General features: G+C 41.5%; 1 protein-coding gene across 3 annotated transcripts in view; it reads right to left on the bottom strand.

The window, feature by feature from the left end:
• The window catches only part of PREX1 (phosphatidylinositol-3,4,5-trisphosphate dependent Rac exchange factor 1), a 150,814-nt gene that overhangs the window by 18,405 nt on the left and 110,635 nt on the right, over positions 1-21,774 (bottom strand). For all 3 annotated transcript variants that reach the window (XM_057432139.1, XM_057432140.1, XM_057432142.1), the window contains exons 15-24: positions 18,344-18,416; positions 17,172-17,314; positions 11,122-11,214; positions 9,711-9,859; positions 8,741-8,826; positions 4,251-4,387; positions 3,651-3,822; positions 2,219-2,406; positions 1,353-1,514; positions 607-817 (exon numbers count right to left, since the gene is read on the bottom strand). In XM_057432139.1, the coding sequence (XP_057288122.1) occupies positions 607-817; positions 1,353-1,514; positions 2,219-2,406; positions 3,651-3,822; positions 4,251-4,387; positions 8,741-8,826; positions 9,711-9,859; positions 11,122-11,214; positions 17,172-17,314; positions 18,344-18,416 (1,414 nt within the window). The remainder of the gene's footprint in view (positions 1-606; positions 818-1,352; positions 1,515-2,218; positions 2,407-3,650; positions 3,823-4,250; positions 4,388-8,740; positions 8,827-9,710; positions 9,860-11,121; positions 11,215-17,171; positions 17,315-18,343; positions 18,417-21,774) is intronic.

The following is a 21,774-nucleotide window of genomic DNA, read 5'->3' as shown; positions in this document are numbered from 1 at the left end:
AGCAGGGCTTCTTTATCAACTTCATTTTGAATGGTCAGTGCCATTCTTCGGAAGATTGGTTAGTCTGTGCTTCCCTGTGTCTCTTCCAAACATTCCTGCACTCTGACCTTCATAAGACAATGAACCAGAAGCATATTAGATGAGATCATGATGAAGAAATGTTGAAATAATCAGGTTGTAGGACAAATGCTATGTAGCAGCTTTTATCAGAAAACAGATCCTCTTGACAGAGTAAAGTTACCACCTCCAGTGAATGGAGTTTATTTAGTAATGACAAAAAAAACCCAGCACTATAATCTGATTGACTCCCATCTTCCCCTGCAAATTCAGCCTGTCTTCACAGCACTAGCACAATAATCAGCCCCCATTCACTTCTAGTCAGTAAGTCACGTCTGCCAAGTGCAAACACTACTCTGGACACTTCATTATCATGAGGTGACCACACTGCTATTAAAAGCATTTCACCTGAAGCCTCTCTCTGCTTAAAGGCATTACAACAGTAGGGCAAGACTGTTTCTTTGGAACTTATTTTGACCTTGCTGAGCAGTGGAATGACACAGCTCTTTATGCAGATAAAATCAGTTTGATCTGAAAGTTAATTATCACCTTGCTCTGGATCAAGACCAATAATAGAGGGTTTCCGTCCAATGCGAATGCTGAACGACCTCCCTGCTGAGGTAGTGTTTTTGGGGTATGACACCTCCATGAGGTTAATATGGCAGTTGGTGGGGCAGAAATCCATGCTGTTGAGAGAATGTGGTTCCATGATGGCTTGTTTGAAGGCTGGGCTCACTTTTGTTTTCAAGTCATCTGCAAACTGGGAGAAATAAAGCAAGCATGTGCTAGTTCACTTGCAAAAAAAATCTGATGCAATACAGACGATCCTTTTCCTGCCTCCTGTTCCAGAATCACATCATTTCTGCTGCACTTGGAAAACTGCATTTTTTTAAAAAGCTCATAAAACAATAACTGAAAGCAACTGGCTGTACCTTCTAAGGCTGTTTGCAAATATCTGAGATAACTGCACAGAAAAGGCACACACAGCTTGTTTACACTGTGATGTACTGTACTTATGTTCATGTCAAATCAGATACTGATCATTCTGTTGTCATATTTATTCACTGATATGTTGGAAATGAATGTGCAAATATAACCCACACTGACAAGCTGGAAGCAGTGATTTACAGATAAGGGCTTTTTCCTCAAAACTTGCAATTTCAACAACTGTTTTCATGCCTCTAGGACACCTACCTCTAGCAGTTGAGATTCATTAATAAAGAACACCAAGACCAAGTTATCACAATAGAGTAAGTACTATCTTGAGGCTTCACTAATAACCAGCAGTGTTGTACCTCTTGGTAGTTGGTGAGCCTCCTGCTAATGCTTTCCAGCTTAGTGTCACAGATTTGCCGGAATTCATACTGGGGCATGGTGGCCACCGCGCTGCTCAGGGATATGAGTCTTTTGCAATTCTTTACGAAGTGATTGTCCTCTGCAGCAAAGGCCTCTAAAATCTGAACAAAAAGACAGGATGTCAGTGATACGAGACTTGACAGCGAGGGAAAATACAGCTGAGTAAGTGGCAAAGCCCCCATGCTGTCATGGCTGAATAAAGCTGCCTTCAGAACAAGCTGCCTTTATGAGCGCCTGAGAACCACCGTCATGGCTAATCCCAGAGTCATAAAACACTCCTCAAAAGTTTTTAGACTAATTCAAGTGGATCAAAATATCCACTGTCAAGGTTACCTACCCTGGTACCGTCATGGGACAGAACAGTAACGTTACTGGGATGTGACAGAAACAGTTACTATTAGCTCGTTACTGTCACGGATGACCAAAATACTAAGTGCACTGCTGCTTTCCAATAGCAGCAGTTCTACTCGATCCCTTCAGCGACCCATCCAGCCTATCTGATGGGGAAAAACCTTCTTGATTTTCTTCCAAGGTAAAGCTGATGCTTGCCTGAAAATATTAATCTTGAGCTGATGGCTCCCCTCCCTCTACCTCAACAGCTGAATGGAAGCAGTTGCTGACTTGCTCATACAAACAAGCTATTATAACTTGGTGCATTCTAATGATGAAAACTAAGCACAGAGTTGAGAAGCCCAAGTGCTACCTCATCTGAAAAGCCAAGCCAAGACCAGAGAAATGCCTACATTATTGGCTTCCCTGTTCTGTTTAGGAATGAAGCTGGCCATGTATGTTTATTTCCCAGTACCTTTGCAGTGAGATTGAAGCAACCTTTTGGTTCCACAATTTTCTCCAGGACAAAGGATTTGATTCCTGCACTGCTGACATATTCATACACTACCCCATGCTCCAGGTGGGTGTTATCCACAGTCAGGCTGATGAGAGGTGTTTCTTCACCAATCACCAGTGGAGAGCTGATGGTCTGTGGTGACTGGGCTGGAACCAAAATAAGTCATTAGAGGCACCTGAGAGCACATCTGAGCACAGGCATGAATAGGGAAGGGAAACCTGTTGGGAGGTATCATTAAATGCAAAGACACACAGACACAACCTTTGGATCCAGGAGTCTCTGAACTAAATAATGCTGCTAGAGGCTGGGAGGATATCCTGGAGGAAGGCATTTGCTGTTGGCCACTACTGAAGACGGTGACAGAGAATCCACATGCTCCAGTCCACACATTCTGATGTTCTTCCATGTGTGCGTGCACACGTCCACACACAGGACACTGCTTATAGTTTTGTTCAGCATTCAGACACACAGAGTCCAGCAGAAGCTTTCAGAGGACAGTGAAGTATGTGAACCTCAGGGTCTTGTTTGTAATGACCCTCTGAAGACTGCCACTTTTCTGTCCAATATTGGGAAATGCTCCAGATAGTTTTAGAGCAGCAGAGACAATGTGGGATGGCAGGGCAGGGGTGGGGTGAGGAGAAAACATTTTCTACACACAGCAATGCTGTTGTCACCAGAGAACAGATGCAAGTTATAGTAGATTGAGATTTGCCAGAGAATTGCTCACATGCCTCTACAGGGCACTGATCCAGCAGTTCCGCTGCGGAGCTGCCCTGTTTGACCACTGGATTACCAGGCTCACTTGACCTTAGACAAGATCCGCACAGATGTGCATCTGTTCCTGGAGGAGTTGCCAGTGGCATTCAGAGAATCCAGGCTTGGTCCCTTGGATGAAATCTGCCTTCTCCCCTAACATCTACTTTTCCAAATCAGCTCTCAACATGAAAGTAAAGCGATGGTTTTTATGAGTTACACTTTTCTAAGTGTGAGGAAATACACTCGCACCCTTTGCTGATACAGTGGTAACATGCTCTGAAAACTTGCTCCAGATCAAAGTGACTTAAAATCTTTCATCTTAAAACATGAAATTATATTCCTGGTTTGCAGGGGCTACCAAATGATTCTAAAAATGCTGAGCCTTTTCACATCAGAAACTCTCTTGTGGAATCAGAGACACAGGGATATTATTTCTATGTATCTCAGATTTTTCTTCTCCTGAACAAACTGCAGCCCAAGAGTACTTCCTCTGGCAGACCTCATTCTATGACAAAGCTTTACTAAGACAAAAGATATCCTACAATAATAATCACACTTTGTATTTCTACTGTGGTTTTCCTTCCTGAAGCTTCTGAATCATCCCTAGGTTTCCTTCCCCCAGGAGAATCTTTACCTGATTCCTGTTGGCTGTTTTGAAGGGGATCCAATTCTGCACCTCCTTCCAGTGATGAATCTTCTTTGCTGGAGCCAGGATGACTGCCATTCAGATACGCAGTTGATGCCGCTTGCTGAACTCTGTCCTCTTCAGCATCTTCATGTGTTCTGTACACCCACTGGTATAATCCCTTTCAAGAGACACAGGCTTCAGCTATGACTTCAGTAAAAATCCCCAATCTCTATATGTTTGGTGTACAAAAGATACCGATTTTCTATCTTCTAAGTTGGCTGAAATATCAAAGATTTCCCCAGCTTTCCTCTGAACTTCAGAGAATATAAAATCTAGACCAGTATCTGGATGAACTTCTAGTTAATAGTATCTAGTACTGTATGCAGTGCATGAATTGGCATACGTACTATTTGTAGATGTTTTGCACCTACAGGCAACTGTAATCAGCTCCCTCGGTTACACCAGGACCTTAGCCTGGGAGTAAGTCAAGAGAGACACACATACATTGTTTTTCTGCATATTTAGTGAGCATAAAATCACAGAAGAATGGGAGGACAGAAGAAGGGCAGGAATTCGTGTACTTCCTTTGAGGTTTTGTACTCATACCAGTGCTTCCTGTTGTCTGGTCCTGTAGGCTGTGAAGTGCTCCAGAACTTCCATATAATTTCCATGTGTTGCATTATTCCCATTAACTTTCAAAATACACTGCCCTGGATGAAGACCTACAGCTGCAGCCTCAGAGCCTGAAAAATCAACAGGACAGGAGTTAGACAGTAAAACCATTTGACTGTAGAAGGGAAAACAGGAAAGTCTGCAAAAGGTTTTTGGTTAAGAGAGTAAGAAGAGCTAGCTGGATGCTGCCATGCTTTTGCTGCTAAGTACTTACTCTGAGAGCTTTGATGTATAAGGAAAATACCATGCATCTTTGTATTTTCAGTAGTGCTGGGCAAAATAGAGACCTCCTAGATCTAAATGATTTCATGATAGAAATTGAAATTCCTGTGAAAAATAATTTGGAATTCTTATATGGCTCTTCTAGCCTTATGATTAACTGAAGTCTTGTTTAAACGCAGACAGTTGTATTTCTTTCAGCTTTTGCACTTGAAAGATACAGAACACTTGCACATTATGCAATTTGCCATGGTCTATGAAAAAACCCTATGATATACATAAAGCTAGAGTATGTCCAGAGTGCAATAACCAACTTCAAAGGATTTAGTCCAGACTCATGTGTACAAGTCTCAGGCCAAAATCGATCTCCTTGAGATCTACAGTTAAGGTGATTAATTTTATTAAGGCACCATCATTTAAAATTCCTGCAAGTTTATTCCAAATGCAGTTTTTCTTTTGCCAGCAAAATCCTGAACAAGGAGAATCTTTCCAGCTGGTGCTTCCAGTTTGCACTCTTCAGCTTGTAAAAAGTAGTTAGAGGTGCTGGTATGAAAAAGTGTAATAAATATGTTGCCCTGGGAACATCGTTTCTTGCACCTGGGTTGCCTGCTGCCTGTTTACTAACTGCACGTATCTAGATGTATGTATTTGTTCTGAAGAAAGGAAGTGTCTGAAAGGTCATATAATGTACATCTGCTGAAAATAAAGGTAAGAGCTGTGCTTTATTTGTAGCTCAGTTCACATTTCAGTTACAGAAGTACCAAATATCTCAGTCAAACTGTTTTGTCCTTTTCAAAAGACTGAGGAAAGCAGTTCCCCTCTACCTTACACTGGTAACTTACAACAGTATAAGCCAATGTAAAGGTAACAGTCTTGAAGTCTTTTATTGTATTATATTTTGATGTCCACTAAGAAACATGATCTGTCTACCAACCTGATGATCCCACAGCATATTCAGAGCTACAGTGATCCAAACTCTCCCTGACCACAAGCAAAACCACTGAGGAAGCACCATTACACCTCCACTTTTTCTTAGCCACCTCAGTTTTACATTGTCATTCCCTGGGGCTGTAAAGTTGCACCTTAGTAGTCTTAGAAGAAACAAGGTTACGTTCACTCAGCAAGCATGTTTCCAGCTTGCAAGAGCTCAAGTGATAATGCTTTCCCAAGAGTCTTTCCACACTACTGTGGATTGCAGAATCACCAAGTTTCTTCTACTGCAGAATTAAGTTATGCCTAGTTTTGTGTTGATGGGATTAGTGACCCAACACTCAGCTCATAATAATGATACCATTCCCTTACACTGTATTTCGATGATAAGAACTTTGAGGCAGGAATTTGCTGTTCTGTGGTTTTATACGAGTGCAGTCCTTCCCTGTGACAGGGGCTCCCCTTGTCTTTACAGGCATTAAATTATCAGAAGTTTAGAACAAGTTTGACAATGAAACCTGGATCTGTCTTGATTGAGATACATACATACACACACACACACACACACTTTGATATGAGCATGGAACTCTGTCTGGGGACAGGTGAGCAGTCCACAGAGAGTTTGTGGGTCAGGGTTAAAGGGAATATAGCTATGGGAGACATTACTGTGGGGATCTGTTACAGACCACCTGATCAAGGAGAACCTGTGGATGAAGCCCTCCATAGACAGATAGGAAAAGCCTCACGCTTGCAGGCCCTTGTCCTCATGGGTGACTTCAACCACCCTGACATCTGTTGGAAGGACGGTACGGCCCGGCACAAGCAATCCAGGAGGTTCCTCGATTGTGTAGAAGACAAATTCCTTCTGCAAGTAATAGAGGAGCCGACAAGGAGAGGTGCCGTGCTGGACCTCGTGCTCACCAACAGGGAAGGGCTCGTTGGAAATGTGACTTTCCAGGGCAGCCCTGGATGCAGCGATCACGAGATGCTCGAATTTGAGATCCTCAGGACAGTGAGAAGAGCGTGCAGCAAGCTCACTGCCATGGACTTCAAAAAGCAGACTTTGGCCTCTTCAGGATCCTGCTTACGAAGGTTCCATGGGATATAGCCCTAGAGGGCAGGGGGGCCCAAGACTCTTGGTTAATATTGAAGGATCACCTGCTACAAGCTCAGGAGTGTTGCATCCCAACCAGAAGGAAGTGCAGCAGGAGGGCCAGGAGACCTCCTTGGGTGGATAAGGAGCTGCTGAGGAAAATTAGAAGGAAAAGAGAGGCTTATAATAAGTGAAAGCAAGGACAGTGGCATGGGAAGAGTACAGGGATGTTGTCCGGGAAGCTAGGGACCAGGTTAGGAAAGCTAAGGCCCAGTTAGAATTAAACTTAGCTAGAGGTATTAAAGATAACAGGAAGGGATTCTACAGGTACATAGCAAATAAAAAACAGACTAGGGAGAACGTAGGCCCCCTCAGGAAGCTCTCAGAACTGCCTACACAGGATTTGGAGAAGGCTGAGGTTCTGAATGGCTTCTTTGCCTCGGTCTTCACTGGCAAAGGCTCTGACCACAGCACCCAAGTCCTGGAAGGCAGATGCAGGGACTGTGAGAATGAAGACCCTAGGCCCACTGTAGGAGAGGAACTGGTTTGAGACCATCTTAAAAATCTGAATGTGCACAAGTCTGTGGGTCCTGATGAGATCCATCTGCGGGTCCTGAAGGAGCTGGCAAATGAAGTTGCTAAGACACTGGCCATCATATTTGAGAAATCATGGCAGTCAGGTGAAGTTGCTGATGACTGGGAAAAGGGGAATATAACCCCCATTTTCAAGAAGGGGAAAATGGATGACCCGAGGAACTACAGAGCAGTCAGTCTCACCTCTGTGCCTGGCAACATCTTGGAGCAGATTCTCCTGGAAGGCATGCTAAGGCACATGAAAAACAAGGTGGCTGGTGACAGCCAGCATGGCTTCACTAAGGGGAAATTCTGCCTGACCAATTTGGTGGCCTTCTATGATCGGGCTACAGAAGTGATGGACAGGGGTAGAGAAGCAGAAGTCATCTACCTGGACTTGTGCAAAGCGTTCGACACTGTCCCACACGACATCCTTGTCTCTAAATTGGAGAGACATCAATTTGATGGATGGACCACTCGGTGGACAAAGAACCGGCTGGATGGCTGCACACAAAGAGTTGTGGTCAATGGCTCAATGTCCGGCTGGAGACCAATAACGAGTGGTGTCCCTCAGGGATCAGTGTTGGGACCGATCTTGTTCAACATCTTCGTCACTGACATGGACAGTGGGATTGAGTGCGCCCTCAGCAAGTTTGCCAATGACACCAAGCTGTGTGGTTCGGTTGATACCCTGGAGGGAAGGAATGCCATCCAGAGGGACCTCGACACGCTTGTGAGGCGGGCTGATGCCAACCTCATGAAGTTTAACCATGCCAAGTGCAAGGTCCTACACCTGGGTCGGAGCAATCCCAGGCACAGCTACAGGTTGGGCAGAGAAGAGATTCAGAGCAGCCCTGCGGAGAAGGACTTGGGAGTGTTGATTGATGAGAAAATGAACATGAACCGTCTTCAGTGTGCGCTTGCAGCCCAGAAAGCAACTGTATCCTGGGCTGCATCAAAAGGAGCATGACCAGCAGGTGGAAGGAGGTGATCCTGCCCCTCTGCTCTTGTGAGACCTCACCTGGAGTGTTGTGTGCAGTTCTGGTGTCCTCAACATAAAAAGGACATGGAACTGTTGGAACCAGTCCAGAGAAGGGCCACAAGGATGATCAGGGGGCTGGAGCACCTCCAGTATGAAGACAGGCTGAGGAAGTTGGGGCTGTTCAGCCTGGAGAAGAGAAGGCTGCATGGAGACCTCATAGCAGCCTTCCAGTATCTGAAGGGGGGCTATAGGGATGCTGGAGAGGGACTCTTCATTAGGGACTGTAGTGAAAGGACAAGGGGTAACGGGCTCAAACTTAAACAGGGCAAGTTTAGTCTGGATATAAGAAGGAAATTCTTTCCTGTTAGAGTGGTGAGGCACTGGAATGGGTTGCCCAGGGAGGTTGTGAATGCTCCATCCCTGGCAGTGTTCAAGACCAGGCTGGACGAGGCCTTGGGTAATATGATTTAGCGTAAGGTGTCCCTGCCCACAGCAGGGGGGTTGGAACTGGATGATCTTAAGGTCCTTTCCAACCCTAACTAATCTATGATTCTATGATTCTATATAGACATCTGTATAGATTTAGCTGTACTCCAAGCTTAACTGTATGACAGCCTTTCCACTTACCTCTTCCTACCGCATGAACATATGGTGGTGCTGCTCCCCGTATCTGAAAGCAAAGTGCTTCAGGACAATCTGGGATTTTAATAATCCTACAGGTAAATAAAGGAGAAAAGAATGCAGCATTTTCAGTTAGGCTGCCAGAGCTCTGGGCAGCTCTAACAGCATCTTTTCCCAGCATTCACAACCATGTCTGTGGTTAAATAAAGCACCCACATAGTTTACAAATAAGTAACAAATAAATAGACCTGAAGAAATCATCCAGCTCCATCGTTGTTCCCCAAGGCAGATGGGAGATTCTCTTTGTTAATTAAAATTTGGCACTTCCAAATGTATTAATTCTGTGAGTACACAGGACAGAGACTTTCTGTGCTATTTATATGCACTTCCATTTCTAGACAGAAATTTCAGGGCAGCTGTGCTGACTTACACCAGCTGAGCATCTCTTCCATTAAAAAATAAAAATAGACTGGACAAGACCTTCTGGACTAGAATTCAGCATCAAGTGCTGATTGAGACATTCAATTCTATGGCAAATTCTGGGATTACAGAATCTAATAATGCTCAAGTGATTAACAGGTCAAAGCCTTATTTTAAGATAATGGACTGAAAAACTGTAAGGGTTGATATCATTAGAGTCATCCAAAAATAAGCCAAGCTTTAATGGCGTAGAAATTGCTTTTTGTCTGAGAAGCTTCACACCTGAGACATAATGATAATCCTTGTGCTTCAGTTCTGTTTGAGCACAAGGAAGCCAGAAGTTAACAGCAAATACAACAGAAAATACATCCCAACCTCTTCTAGAAGCACAAAGCTCATCATTAAAAACAACCTTTCATTCATGTCATCTGTTTTCTTCTTGAGCAGCTTCTGCACCGGAAAACGTTCACAGAGTTTTCACTATCAGCAGTAGAAGAGCTATTTTGTAACTGATGTTTCTAGATCATCTTCTCTTTCTGCCCATCTTGGCACTTACTCTTTTGATTTGGTGGCTACCAGAAGCCTAAGCGGCCTTCGGGAGCTGAAGGACTGGTTCAGGATGGTTTCCACTTCTGAAAATGGGCGTAGGAATATCAAGTCCTCATTGACGGAATAAATTTTTCTTCCTGTCTGCAGGCCAGCCATCTGCAATGGAACAAAACCACGGAAAACCTGGGATCACTGGCAGCACCTCTGAACATTCAAGCTCCAAGGTTCAACAGTTCTCTACTTACGGCTGTTTCTAGGATTACTGTCATATGGAATACTGTACATACAACGTTGGTTCATTAAATCCTTTGTCAGTCACCCTAAAGTTTTCTGCATTTACAGGTAACAAAGAGATTTCACCAACATCTGAATAAATACGTCACTCCACAGATACATCTGACTTTGCAATGGGTGCATCTTTGTACTCCTTTGCTATAGTTTTTTTAATAGGAGCCTATTAAAAGGGGGTGGGTGCATGGACAGGCTAAAGAATAGAGGACTATAAGTGGCTGTGATGACCTGTGAGATACGGAAGTGTGACTTCCCACAACTTACAGCTTAGGTACAGGGAGCCAAGGATATCTTTTTCACCCATGCAGACCCAATCTATACCTAGTCACATATGTAACCTGTTCTAAAGCAGTGGTAAAAAACTGCTTTAAGTGCTTACTCTAGCAATAGAGATTTTAAGTTAAGATAGAATTTGAAAAACTTTGGTTTATAATTCAATGGAAATATTCCTACTAATTGCATTTACTTACTTGGATAAGTTTATTATAAAGTAATAATTACTATATACATTTCTGAAATCATTATGTTCTAGGTCTGATATTCCCAACGTAGCTCCTGCACTTATAACATATGTGTAATTAGTTAAACTCTTTGCATACCTGCAACCATTCTACCTGGGGGTGACATCTTTATATTTGTAACTTAGTGCTGGTGCATACAGGATACCTATCTGCAGACACAATCATAGCAAATCCATGCGTGTATGAGGTACAAAGTCCCATATTAAACCCCACAAACTAGCAGCTTTCAAATAAAAATCTGCTGCTCTGCTGGGATGTAACTCACCAGCCTAAGAAAGATTAGACAGTGTGTGCCTAAGATTAAAGACTGTTAGTCTCTCTCCTCAAATTTAAGTTCTTAATGAACCTGAGGTATGTGACCATCACACCCATACTGCTGTCATCCTGTCACTTACGAAAAACACTCAGCAAGTCACCCTGATATACCAAATCACTTGGCAGTTTACAGAAACAGTTTATTACCACAGAAATTGTAGAAGACACCCTATTTTCTATTAGCTATTATTAAAACAAATCAGACTTTCACAGGATGGTTTTGTACCTTTTTGAAGCATTGAAATATTCTTGGGTACCAAACCCAAAACACTAATAAATGTCAGGTCTTACCTCTGCAGAAGACCCACGGCGAACTGACTTCACCACAATTGCTTTGTTCTTTTCTTCTATGTCAAACCCATAGTCATCCTCTTCTGGTAAAATCTTTAAAAAAGCACAAGGTAATGCTTCATAACTACTGAGTTAGCTGAACAGATAAGGAGGGAGATGAGAAATTGGACTTTTCATTGCAAGCCATGATTGACACAGACTTGTACATCTAAAGGCCAAAAGGGACTACTAGGTCTTTTGGTCTATCTCCTACATAATATGAACCATAAAATCTAATTGAGTTATTTCTGCATTGAGCCCTTTCTGTACTAAAGCAGAATTTCCAGAGTTACCAAATTACAACCTGCAGTCTTTAAGAAGTGAAGAATCTATTCCTGCCCTTGAGAGTTTGTTTCAATGGTTAATTAACTCTTCTCTTAGAAACTGAATTTGGGTTTAACTTCTAGCCCTTCGTTTGTCATTAGATCTTTCACTTTTAGATTACAGAACTCATCAATATTCAGTATTTTCCACTGGTGAATGTAGTTACAGATCAGACTGTAATCACTTATTTATTTTTTAAAATACATCCCACATACCCAGTAAGGAATGATCTGTGATTCCTTCTCAGCTATCAGCTTCAGAGAAATTGGGGATCTCAGGCCTATTATAGATAATACTAACTACTGCATAAATGTACATCATTGTAGTCAGGCTAAAATTCTGGGTGACCAGTGAGAGAACAACTTCTGACATCTGTAGGTCCCTCCCCAGAAGAGCAGACACAGGAGATTTGTGTTAGGGGAAAAACGAGACTTACGGCCTGTGCTCAGTTTGCACCTTTTATGGTTGACAGGAGACTTGGTAGCTCTTGCTGCTGAGAATCTGCTTCCTCTTATGTGCACTGAGGTCACACAGACCTGCCTTATAAATAGTTTTTAAAACCCTATCAATCATGGCAAATGCAGGTTTCCCTTGTCCTTTTCTTCGTGGTTTGTTAACAAGGGAAAAAAAGCTGAATGACTCACTTCTCATTGCAAAAAATCAAACCAAAGCAAAGCAAGCCTGGCCCTGGGTAAATGGACAAGTGAAACCATTTAAGAACCATCTGATAAATTAGAAGTGAGTTAAAAGGCAAAATAAGGCTATCTATGATCTAACATGCCACTGGGGAAAAAATTACTGCGAATTATTCCCTTGATTCTGATGATTCCTACACTAATTTAAAATACTGTCCCTTTTCTATGCAAGTCAATGCCAGCAGTTCATAAGCTTTGTCCTTTTGCTGGAGTTCGCCTTAGAAAAAAAGAGAACTAGAGCCATCCTTTCCAGCAGGAGCCATACAGCTGTGTTAAAACAATGCATGACAGGATATGTGCAGGGAAAAATCCTCATCAGATGATGCTGAGATTAAGTGATGGACAGGAAAGTAAAAAGACTGAAAGAGAAGTTTTCCATTCTTAGATAGCTCTACCTAAATATTTTCAGAAACAATGCTATTTATGCATGTTTAATAAAAGGACAGCTTAGAAAATCTGGTTATCACTGGCTAGATTATTGAGCTTCAAGCCCAAATGTACTTGTATCACTTCCCATTAGGGATTATGTAGGGAATTTCTAGTTCTGCCCCCCATTTCTCATGTTACATTTGAAGGGACTGTTTGGTTTCTCTTGCTGGATTTTGAAATCATATGTGAAAAGATACTGAAAAAATCAGAGGCTTTGATTTGCCAAACTTCAGAAGCCAGCAGCTACACAAAGTGACAAGGTCTCTTGGGTACAGCTACCACTGCTATGCATGAAGGTCTTTAATATGCTATCATTTTTAATAACCTACCTTTCTCTGTTCATTAGTACTGCAAAAATGTGTTGTTCGAAAGCAAAGAACCAAAATACTTTTAAGAAACCCCAAATGCATCAACATCAGGAACTTTATCACCATGTAGTAAAGAAAGAAATCTCATATTTTGTATACCAGCAGCACTCGTGTGCTGGGGACACTCGCTTATGTAAAGGTAGACTATGGATAATATTCAATATGCAATACCTGGAGGAGGCTATGATTCATTCTTTATTATGAAGAAGTCATACCTTGCCATTCCACAGCTGAACTCCATTCATCCCTAAGGAATCTAAAGCAATTAACTAACTTGCCATCTACAAGAATTATTTCTGTGCCCCTGAAATCCAATCAGTTTTTTTCAATGTAAGGCAGCAGCTGTTTCATCTTGAAATACAACCATGCTAAAAAAATGAGACCATATGAAAAATAAGCATGGTTAATCAAATCCAGAGAGCACACGTAGTCAGGACATACTCAAAGAGAACTGGGGGTGAGGACACGACAACAAGCTGTGCAGAGAGCTATGGTCTATTATACCTGTATCATACAGAGGCAGGAACCCTCAGCCTACACTCTTGGGGACAGCAGCAAGAGGCAGCACAGGCAGATCAACCACCATTTCCCAAACTAGGGTCCAGGACACACATCCTCCTCTCACAGTCTTCCCCTACAGCTCTCCAGTATAAACTCTTCTCTGTTGGACACACCTGAAGAGTCTGAGCTGGTTAAGAATTTCCTAAGGCGCAGTGACTTCTCAGGTAACAGATAACATCACATCTGGATGCTTCACTAAACTGATGAGGTTTCTGTGGCCCTCAACAGCATTCATTTGAAGAGAGCTGTTTTCCTGCCCAGGCTGTCCCAGTCTCCCCAGTCTTCCAAAAGCTCCACAGCTCTGGGGCACTAAAACAAAATCTGAAAAGACAGTATTCCTTCCCAGCGAGAAGCTGCAGAATCCAGAGCCACTCCTACTGCTCTTAGCTTTAAACGTATGCTTGGCACATCTGCAAAACAGGCTTAATATATACAAAACAACTCAAAGTTTCTTCTGGTTTGTAAACTTTGAAATTGGGCACTGAAATTGAACCACTCATTCTGAACAGTGGAAGAGTTACAGCCTAAAGAATGTTTTTCACTTCAGAGTTCACTGTAATTTTTAGTGTCTGAATCCACTCAAAGCCCTTATCTGGCCACATACACCTGGATGATGGATGCTTCTCATGACTGCCTGGCCAGCCTGTCTCCCTGGGAGACCAGGAATCCCTAGAGGATGGGCTCTTATTAGTGGTTCTTTTCCCAGGGGTGTTTTAAAAATCAATGATTTGAATTCCCAAGCTGCAACAGACTGGGGGATGCTAGTACAATGAAGAACAAAGGGAAAGCTCAGTTTTGCTGAGATTTTGCAGAGTTGGGCAATTTCATATTGGCACAATACAAAAGTAATTGTCCTAGAATTATTAAAAACAGAAGAGATTTTTATTAAGTATGGCTTTATTTGAGTAATACAAATTACTATATTTATGATCAGGAGCAATTAATTCTACACTTTCATAAGAATTTTAAGGTGAATGCCATGTTTATTGAATTAGCTGGTTTAAACTGGAAAGGACATGAATTTAAATGATAATGCTGCCTACTATCTAAAAATCATAATCTCTAGAAATTGCTGGAAATTTTCCTTGGAGATAATATAAATGATAAACTGGAGTTTGCTGGGGACTCTAGCATTGCGTGGGCATTAAACCTCTTGGGCAAGTGCGAGTGAGGCCCATCTCCATGGGCAGGTCTCCATGTGTGACACTGAGCTCCAAGCTACCAGCTTTATTTCGCACCGTGGTTGGCTTGGACGGACAAGGAGAGGTGCTGAGCACAAGTTAACAGAACACTGCAGTAACCAAGTCCCAATGCTTGGAGGCAATCCAAAATCCAAATTCTCTTCAAGCTATGCAAAGAATGCTGTATATTTTTTCAGTTTGTCAAGATTTATTTCCTTCAATGAGAAACAATTGCACAAATAAGTAATTACTAAATTTTGTTTAAAGTGCATTTTTTCAGAGTGAAAGCATTTTTTCCCTTGGCATTTCTGTTGCCGTATTTGCCAAGGTTTCTGTTCTTTCCTGTTTTCAAGAGCAACCTCTCCTGTAATAAACTTGGATGAAGGGATGGGGGAAGCTATCCATTAAACAGTTAGGATTTTGTAGCAGTAGAAAAGCATGTTTCAAAAGCCAGTACTGAAGAAATTCCATTAAACTTCCTATGGTGGGACCAGGGGATGGGAAGGACCAATGAGCATTAAGAGGCAAGTAGTGATGTTCCACAGACTGCAAAGCCTCATGATTCCTGCTGCTTGTAGTTGCTAAACACACAATAAACCAGAAGTCAGGCACATTTCTTTTGTGGGTGAGTGTAATGACCTGATTGCATAGGGTCTTCACAGACATTCAGGGGATGGCTGATTTATTTGTGAACGTGAGGGCACTCAACTTCAGTGTGACTACTGCTCACTGGACAAAAATCTGTGTCCTCTAAGGAGGAGATTCCTTTCTCAGCATGTGCTGTTGATTTCAGATCATTTACTTTTCGAGATGGGACTGTACTGTGACAGGGGCTGACTGATGCACTCCAGAACTACAATAACAGTAATACTAAAATTATTCCTGTTGCAAATATTTCAGTTACCAAAGCATGGATGGACAAATTAGCGATTACAATTAATCACTAGTAAGTAGTCCATGTGCTCGTTTGTTCTGTCTCTTTAGTGACTAGTAATAAATGATTATTACATTAACAGAAAAGAATAAAGAACCTTTCAATCCCTCATTTCACAGCTAATATATCATCACTGAGTTTTGGCATTTCAACAGGAGTGCCTTGAACTGACAGAAAAAAGACAATCTGTTTCCTCAAGCTCTTGCCTCGATAAGGTGGAAAATACCTGAAAAATGGCAGTTTCACCAATTTACACAAAACTGATTTTGGAGTGCTTTGCAAATCACAATTAAAAAGCCCCACAAATTGTAACTGCTTCCCTTTATCCTTGTGGAGAGTTGTTGGATAATCATATTAACTTGACACTCCAGTCTCTGGCACTGGATGCAGAGAGGGATAATTTGGAGGGACCATGGTGTGTTAAATACTACTTCTGGCCATTGGTCTCCTGGGAGACAAGACAACATGAGGCAGTGAAGTCTGTGTGAACCATAGGAAAAATTTGCCCATATAGTGGACCTCTGGATCTATTCCAACAATTCTGCTTTTCTAGTTTCTGACCCCAGTTTTTATCCTGCTCCTAAATTCTCCCAGTGTTCAAAGGGAGGAAAATGTGGGCCTGGAGCCACTGGCAGTAAACGGGGATCTCATAACAGAGTCTGTACCCATCCAACTACCAAATCCAATTAGCGTTAAAATAATCCCAGTGCAGTAAGGAATTTGATGACATTCAGTGAGGTGGAAATCTGGAGATAACAGTAATGTTGCAAAAGTGTGAACATAAAGAACAGTATTGTTGGAAAATGGTTTCCATAAACAAAGTAAAGCTGACACCTGATCCAAGTATCTATCTATATTATTCATACCACTGAGACAATGATGCCCTGAAATAGCTGTGTGATTACCAGTCTTTTAACTTGCATCTGAATCTACTTCACATGTAATGGTGTTTAAATGTGATGTCAGACCTCTCCCAAGACAGCAGTGCCCATTTCTTTCTCCTCTACCATCCCAACACTGTGGTGCCTGCTAGGACAACATCTCCAGCTTCCAGCTCACTTCCAGGCTCTCTCAAGGGATTCATGATAACAGAAAGGGGTTGGGCTGTGAGCTAGATGAAGTAGTTGTATCTGTGAGTCTCTTTTCTTGGAACCTAGCAGAAATAGGCAGGAACTTACATGCATTTGTATGTTTGTGTGTGAGCCATAAATCCAAAGCTCCCAGGCAGTGCTGTAGGATGGTTACACGCTACAGAAGAGAGCCTGCAACCTACAAATTTTCCTTGCTACTAGAATAAACTATGTAGTCTGCCCAGCAGGGAAAGTCAAAGCTGCAGAAGTCAGAGCTCTACAGTAAGGTAGCTCAAGAATTACCATTCATGCAGTGAAGAAAGATCTACCCATAGGTGCAATTCCCCATTTTAATTTGATTCTATCATAATTTTCCTTCTCATTCTCCTCTAATATAAAACACCACCAGTTTCACAGAAACATCAAGGTTTACATAACATATTTCTTACCAGAAGACTCTTTCCCAGGATGTTTTCCACAAGCTTGAAGTCATTACGTAATTGTTTGCTTTTGGAACTGGTGCCTTCCATCTCCTCATCAGCATAAAAGCGGAAATATAAGGATTCATCCTTAAATTCACTTTTCTCCAGGACTGGAAACAATATATATGAAATACATACATGCATTTACACAGAGAAAGAGAGAAACAAAAAAGTAGTTAAAGGAAGTCATAAATATTTCCCCAGTCTTTACAGAACAAAGACCAGATGCACCCCTACCCATCTATCCAGCTCTGTATTTCTTAGTTACTACTGTGCTTCAGGGGTATACTTTTCTTCACAGTGCATAGTAGCTCAGGATACAATGTCTGACCTCCATGGCACATAGAATGCATATAAAATGCAAAAGATCCTCTTGGATGAAAGATGCTACTTGAAACCTTATGCTCCTTTTCCATGGCAAAATGAATATGGTAAAACTAAAAAAGGAGCAAAGAAGGGTAAAATGGCTGTTTAAAGGTAAGTGAGATGGCTAAATAAACTGAGGCTTTTCAACCTAAAAAGGAATCAAGAAGGAAATAAGAACTATAAAATTCTGAAAGTGTGACAAAGTTCTTTACCACTGAATGCTTTATTGGACAAACTACGTTTTACTATTAGGATTTTGTATGTGTTATTTGATACTGATACAGATGTGGTCTGTTTACTTCCCCAGTTTAGCAGCAACATCACTGAGGATGTATGATGTCTACCGTGGCAATTTGGCACTTCAGATTTGGAAGCTTCAGAGATTCAGCAGTGAGGATTGTGCTTGTGGTCCAAGTGGCAAGAAATAGGTGATTTTACTTTGTACCTGATGTTTCTTGGTGATATTTCAGGACAATACTTGGCTTTCTGATGGCTCTGAAATAGATGCAGTGAAAAAGCATACCTCTTCTAGCTTGTCTAATCACTTCAGGCTCATCATAAAGATTAGCAAAGGCATTCACTCAGGAAGGTAGGTTTAGACATTTCGTAAGCTGTAAGACTGCTTTTTAGAAGGACCTGCTGGGATGCCTGCAGTTGTGTACATATCAGCATGTATGGCACAGCCTATAGAAAGGGATTTTCAGACAGTCAGCTAATCTGACTGAAGTAAAAGCTCCTTTAATTGGCTGTGGGAAGTAATATTGATGCATTACCATGATGCATGAAGCCATTATTGCAGAGTCCAACACCCAGTGCGACAGCTTCCTCCCGAGTCTGACAGTCTCCCTAGAAACAAGAGGATAAATATTACATCTCAGAATGACTTCCTAAGCAAAATTATTCCCCTTCCCCACCACATAGCTTGCGGCTCTGAAATTAGCAGGATGCTCCTTGTAGGGAACAACAGCAAGAAATTGAAAGAGCTACCCCGTTGCCCAAATCTCATTCATTTCTATATATAGCATCTCTTGCCTCCTACAGGAACTAGGAGGACAAAGACCAGGACTCTGGAAAGTAGCTGTTTAACCCACAGTGGGACATAAAGTTATCTCAATTTAAAGACTTTTTATTTGCAGTCATAGTGTTGCACTTTAGGACCCATTTGCCACAGACAATAAAACTCATTCTTAGAGTGAGAAGTTGAGAGATCTTATCTGTACTCAACCAAAGGGAGAAAAACCTGAGTAAACCCAGCCTATGTGAACTCCAAAGGTCAGGCCGGTTAAAGCTGCAGTGGCATTCTTTTCTTACACAGCAGACCTAAGAACAAAGGCTTCAGTTTCCCACTATCTGCAGCCCTGTCTGCAGTATTGCAAAACAGGTACCAAAGGTGACTTCCAAATTTACAAATTTCCCTGAAATTGCAGCATGAAGGTTTCCATCTACAACTCAGGTAAACAGAAGAAACACCTGGTTTTATCTATGTGTCTGCCAATTTGCAACCAGCGATGACTTTACAAACATGCTGGTTGCACTTTATAGGCAGAGATGTAAGTTCTAAATAGTGCTGGTAAAAAACAGCAGGTACTATGGGTGTTACCCAGATGAAAAACACTCTTAATACTGGTCATTTGATGCAGGTTTACCTGCTTCCCAGTCCTCAGACGGGCACAGGAGAACCTGGAATCTGCTATCTCACTAAGAGCAGTAGGTCAGCTCATTCCAGCAGGCAGGGGACCTGCTGCTTTGGCAGAGGAGCAATTTCAGCATAATACTGTCAGTCCTACTAAATCAGAAGCTCTATCCTACACAAGTATCACACCCTGTCACCTTCCTTTTCCCCCTCCACCTGAAGAACTAGATACCTGAAGCTCTAGCAGAATTGCAGTGCACTGACACTGTTTTACGCAAACCATCTTGCAGACCAAGAGCCCTCTGTTCTTGTCAGTAGAACGCCGCTCCCACTTAGGTCCTACTAAGGAGATCAGTAGCTGTTTGACAGGCAAATACTGGCAAAGAACATTGCTATGGTGTAAAGATACTATTTAAATACAGGATAAAATAGGGTCGGCTCTTGCCAATCTGCAGCACTACTGGCTCTTCTTGAAGAGAGTTTCTGAGAGGCATGATTACAAATTAAGAACTAAATGTTGACTTGGCAGGACAAAAAACCAAGGCAGTTCTGGAGGAAGTGCATGATTAGATGATTGCACAAGGACAGCCAAGGAAAGGGCTTTAATAAACCTTAAGTTTAAACTTTTACTATAAACTAATTTCAAGTCTTTGTAAGTCCTCCTTTTCAACACTCACTTTCTGTTACTTTATGGGATAAAAGGGTAGTTTATTTTATAGAGGCTTGGATTTAAAAATCTCATTTACTCTTTCAACTTAAATAAACTGGAAGAGAAATGCCTCCTAATGTTACTCTCTTAGGTTTTAGGAATTTACTTTTTTTATTGGCAAAGAAGTCTTTGTGTAGGAAGGCTCTAAACCAGACTTTATTTGGCTGCTCCTGATGATGTTAACTTGGCCTTAAAACGTTCCCCTAGCAAAACAACATTCTCTAGTTATAAAATACAACTTAAAGTAGATCATTTCAGCTCACCCGTATGTTATGTGGCAATTTGTCCAAATACAATAAAACCAGTAAAAAAATCTTAAGAAAAAAGAACCACTTACAATCAATAATCTTGACAGAATGTGTCTTGTAACTTTTCCATACAGAAATGGAATGTGAAACCATATATACTTGTTTTGACAAGGTAATTTGGGTTTATTCAAATACAATCCCTGAATTTGAGTCAGTAGAAGTACATAGTTTACAGTCAGTACCACAGTCCAGAGCACATTATTATTATTACTATTACTACAGCAACCATTACTATTGTTATTATTGTTGTCTAGTTCTGGTAATTATAAGATATCTAAAGCCCTAATCATGGTCCATGGTTGATTGTTTTGAGATGTATAAGCCCAGCAATTAAGATGATCTCTGACCTAGATTGTTTACAACCCACATGTAGGAGAAAACAAAACAGATGCACACAGATAAGAACAGCAGCCAAAATACACTGTAATATTTTGTTGACATCATGGAAAAGGAGTTTCAAGATTATAAAGTGCTCCTTCCCACTTGGAAGGAAGCCTAAGGTAATGCAATGCACAGAGGTGCCATATATACTGCAATAGAAAAAAAACAAGTGGATGGAAGGATGGATCAACAGAAAGAGGCAAGACACCCACTAGAGCAAAAGTCCTAAAGAATATTACCAGCAGGTTTCTACAGTGCATTTGTCCCTTTACTTCCATTCTACCTTTCATAACATTGCCATTTTAAGTTTCTTAGAGTGAGGACTGGGGATTCAACTGGTCATGTTTTACCACAGTTCACTTCTGGAGGTCTGGGTATAAATCTTCAACCAGATGATAAAAGTGTTGCAATTGTGGCAGTACAGTCTTTTAGTGCACTCTCAGTAGCACCTAAGATTCTGTGAAGTACCAGAGCTCTGACATTTGTGAGATCTCTGTTCCATTTTGTTCTCAGCCTATTGGCAGTGAAAGAAAGATCAGGTTGTAAAATGAGTTTGAAAGGGTCCAGAATCAATGACAGAATGAAGCCCTTCCCCTTAAGGATTACATCTAAATGCATGTAGCGACTATAATATAATTCACAGACACTTTCAGTCTAAATCCATGGATATATGTATCAGATATTTCTCCTTTTATCCTTGTTACATTCAAAGGGTCACTAAAGTATTGCCTGTGAAGAACTCTAGCAATGTTTTCCAAGATTCGACTTTGTGTCATCTCCAGTCAGCAGTTATGCTCATATGTGCTTTCTTCTATCATCATATTTCATGCTTATTTTAGTGTCTCATGCACAGTCAGCCTAACACATACTACAGAGGTAACTACAGTAGGATTCAGCTATTGTTAAGAGCTATAAGCAATAAAAAGACATCAATCAAATTTGGTATTAAATCTCAAAGTCATTAGGAAATCACTTGACCTTCCTCTCTCACATGCAAAGACTCCCTTGTAGTGAATAATCTGTGCTAGCATATCACAGGGTACTTACTAATAAACCCAGCAGTCAGAGATGCTCAGCTCCTGCAGACCCCTGATATCCAAAGAGCCACAAATGCACTGCTGTTTCATTACAGAGCTCCTCATGCCTATCCAGTCCTGAACTTTGAGTGCATAC

The sequence above is a fragment of the Pezoporus wallicus genome, unplaced genomic scaffold (genome assembly GCF_028554395.1).
Source record: "Pezoporus wallicus isolate ANWC-B61680 ecotype Strahan unplaced genomic scaffold, APGP_CSIRO_Pwel_v1 contig_10810, whole genome shotgun sequence".
In the NCBI taxonomy this organism is placed as follows: Eukaryota; Metazoa; Chordata; class Aves; order Psittaciformes; family Psittacidae; genus Pezoporus; species Pezoporus wallicus.
This window is presented reverse-complemented; position numbering and strand designations above follow the sequence as displayed.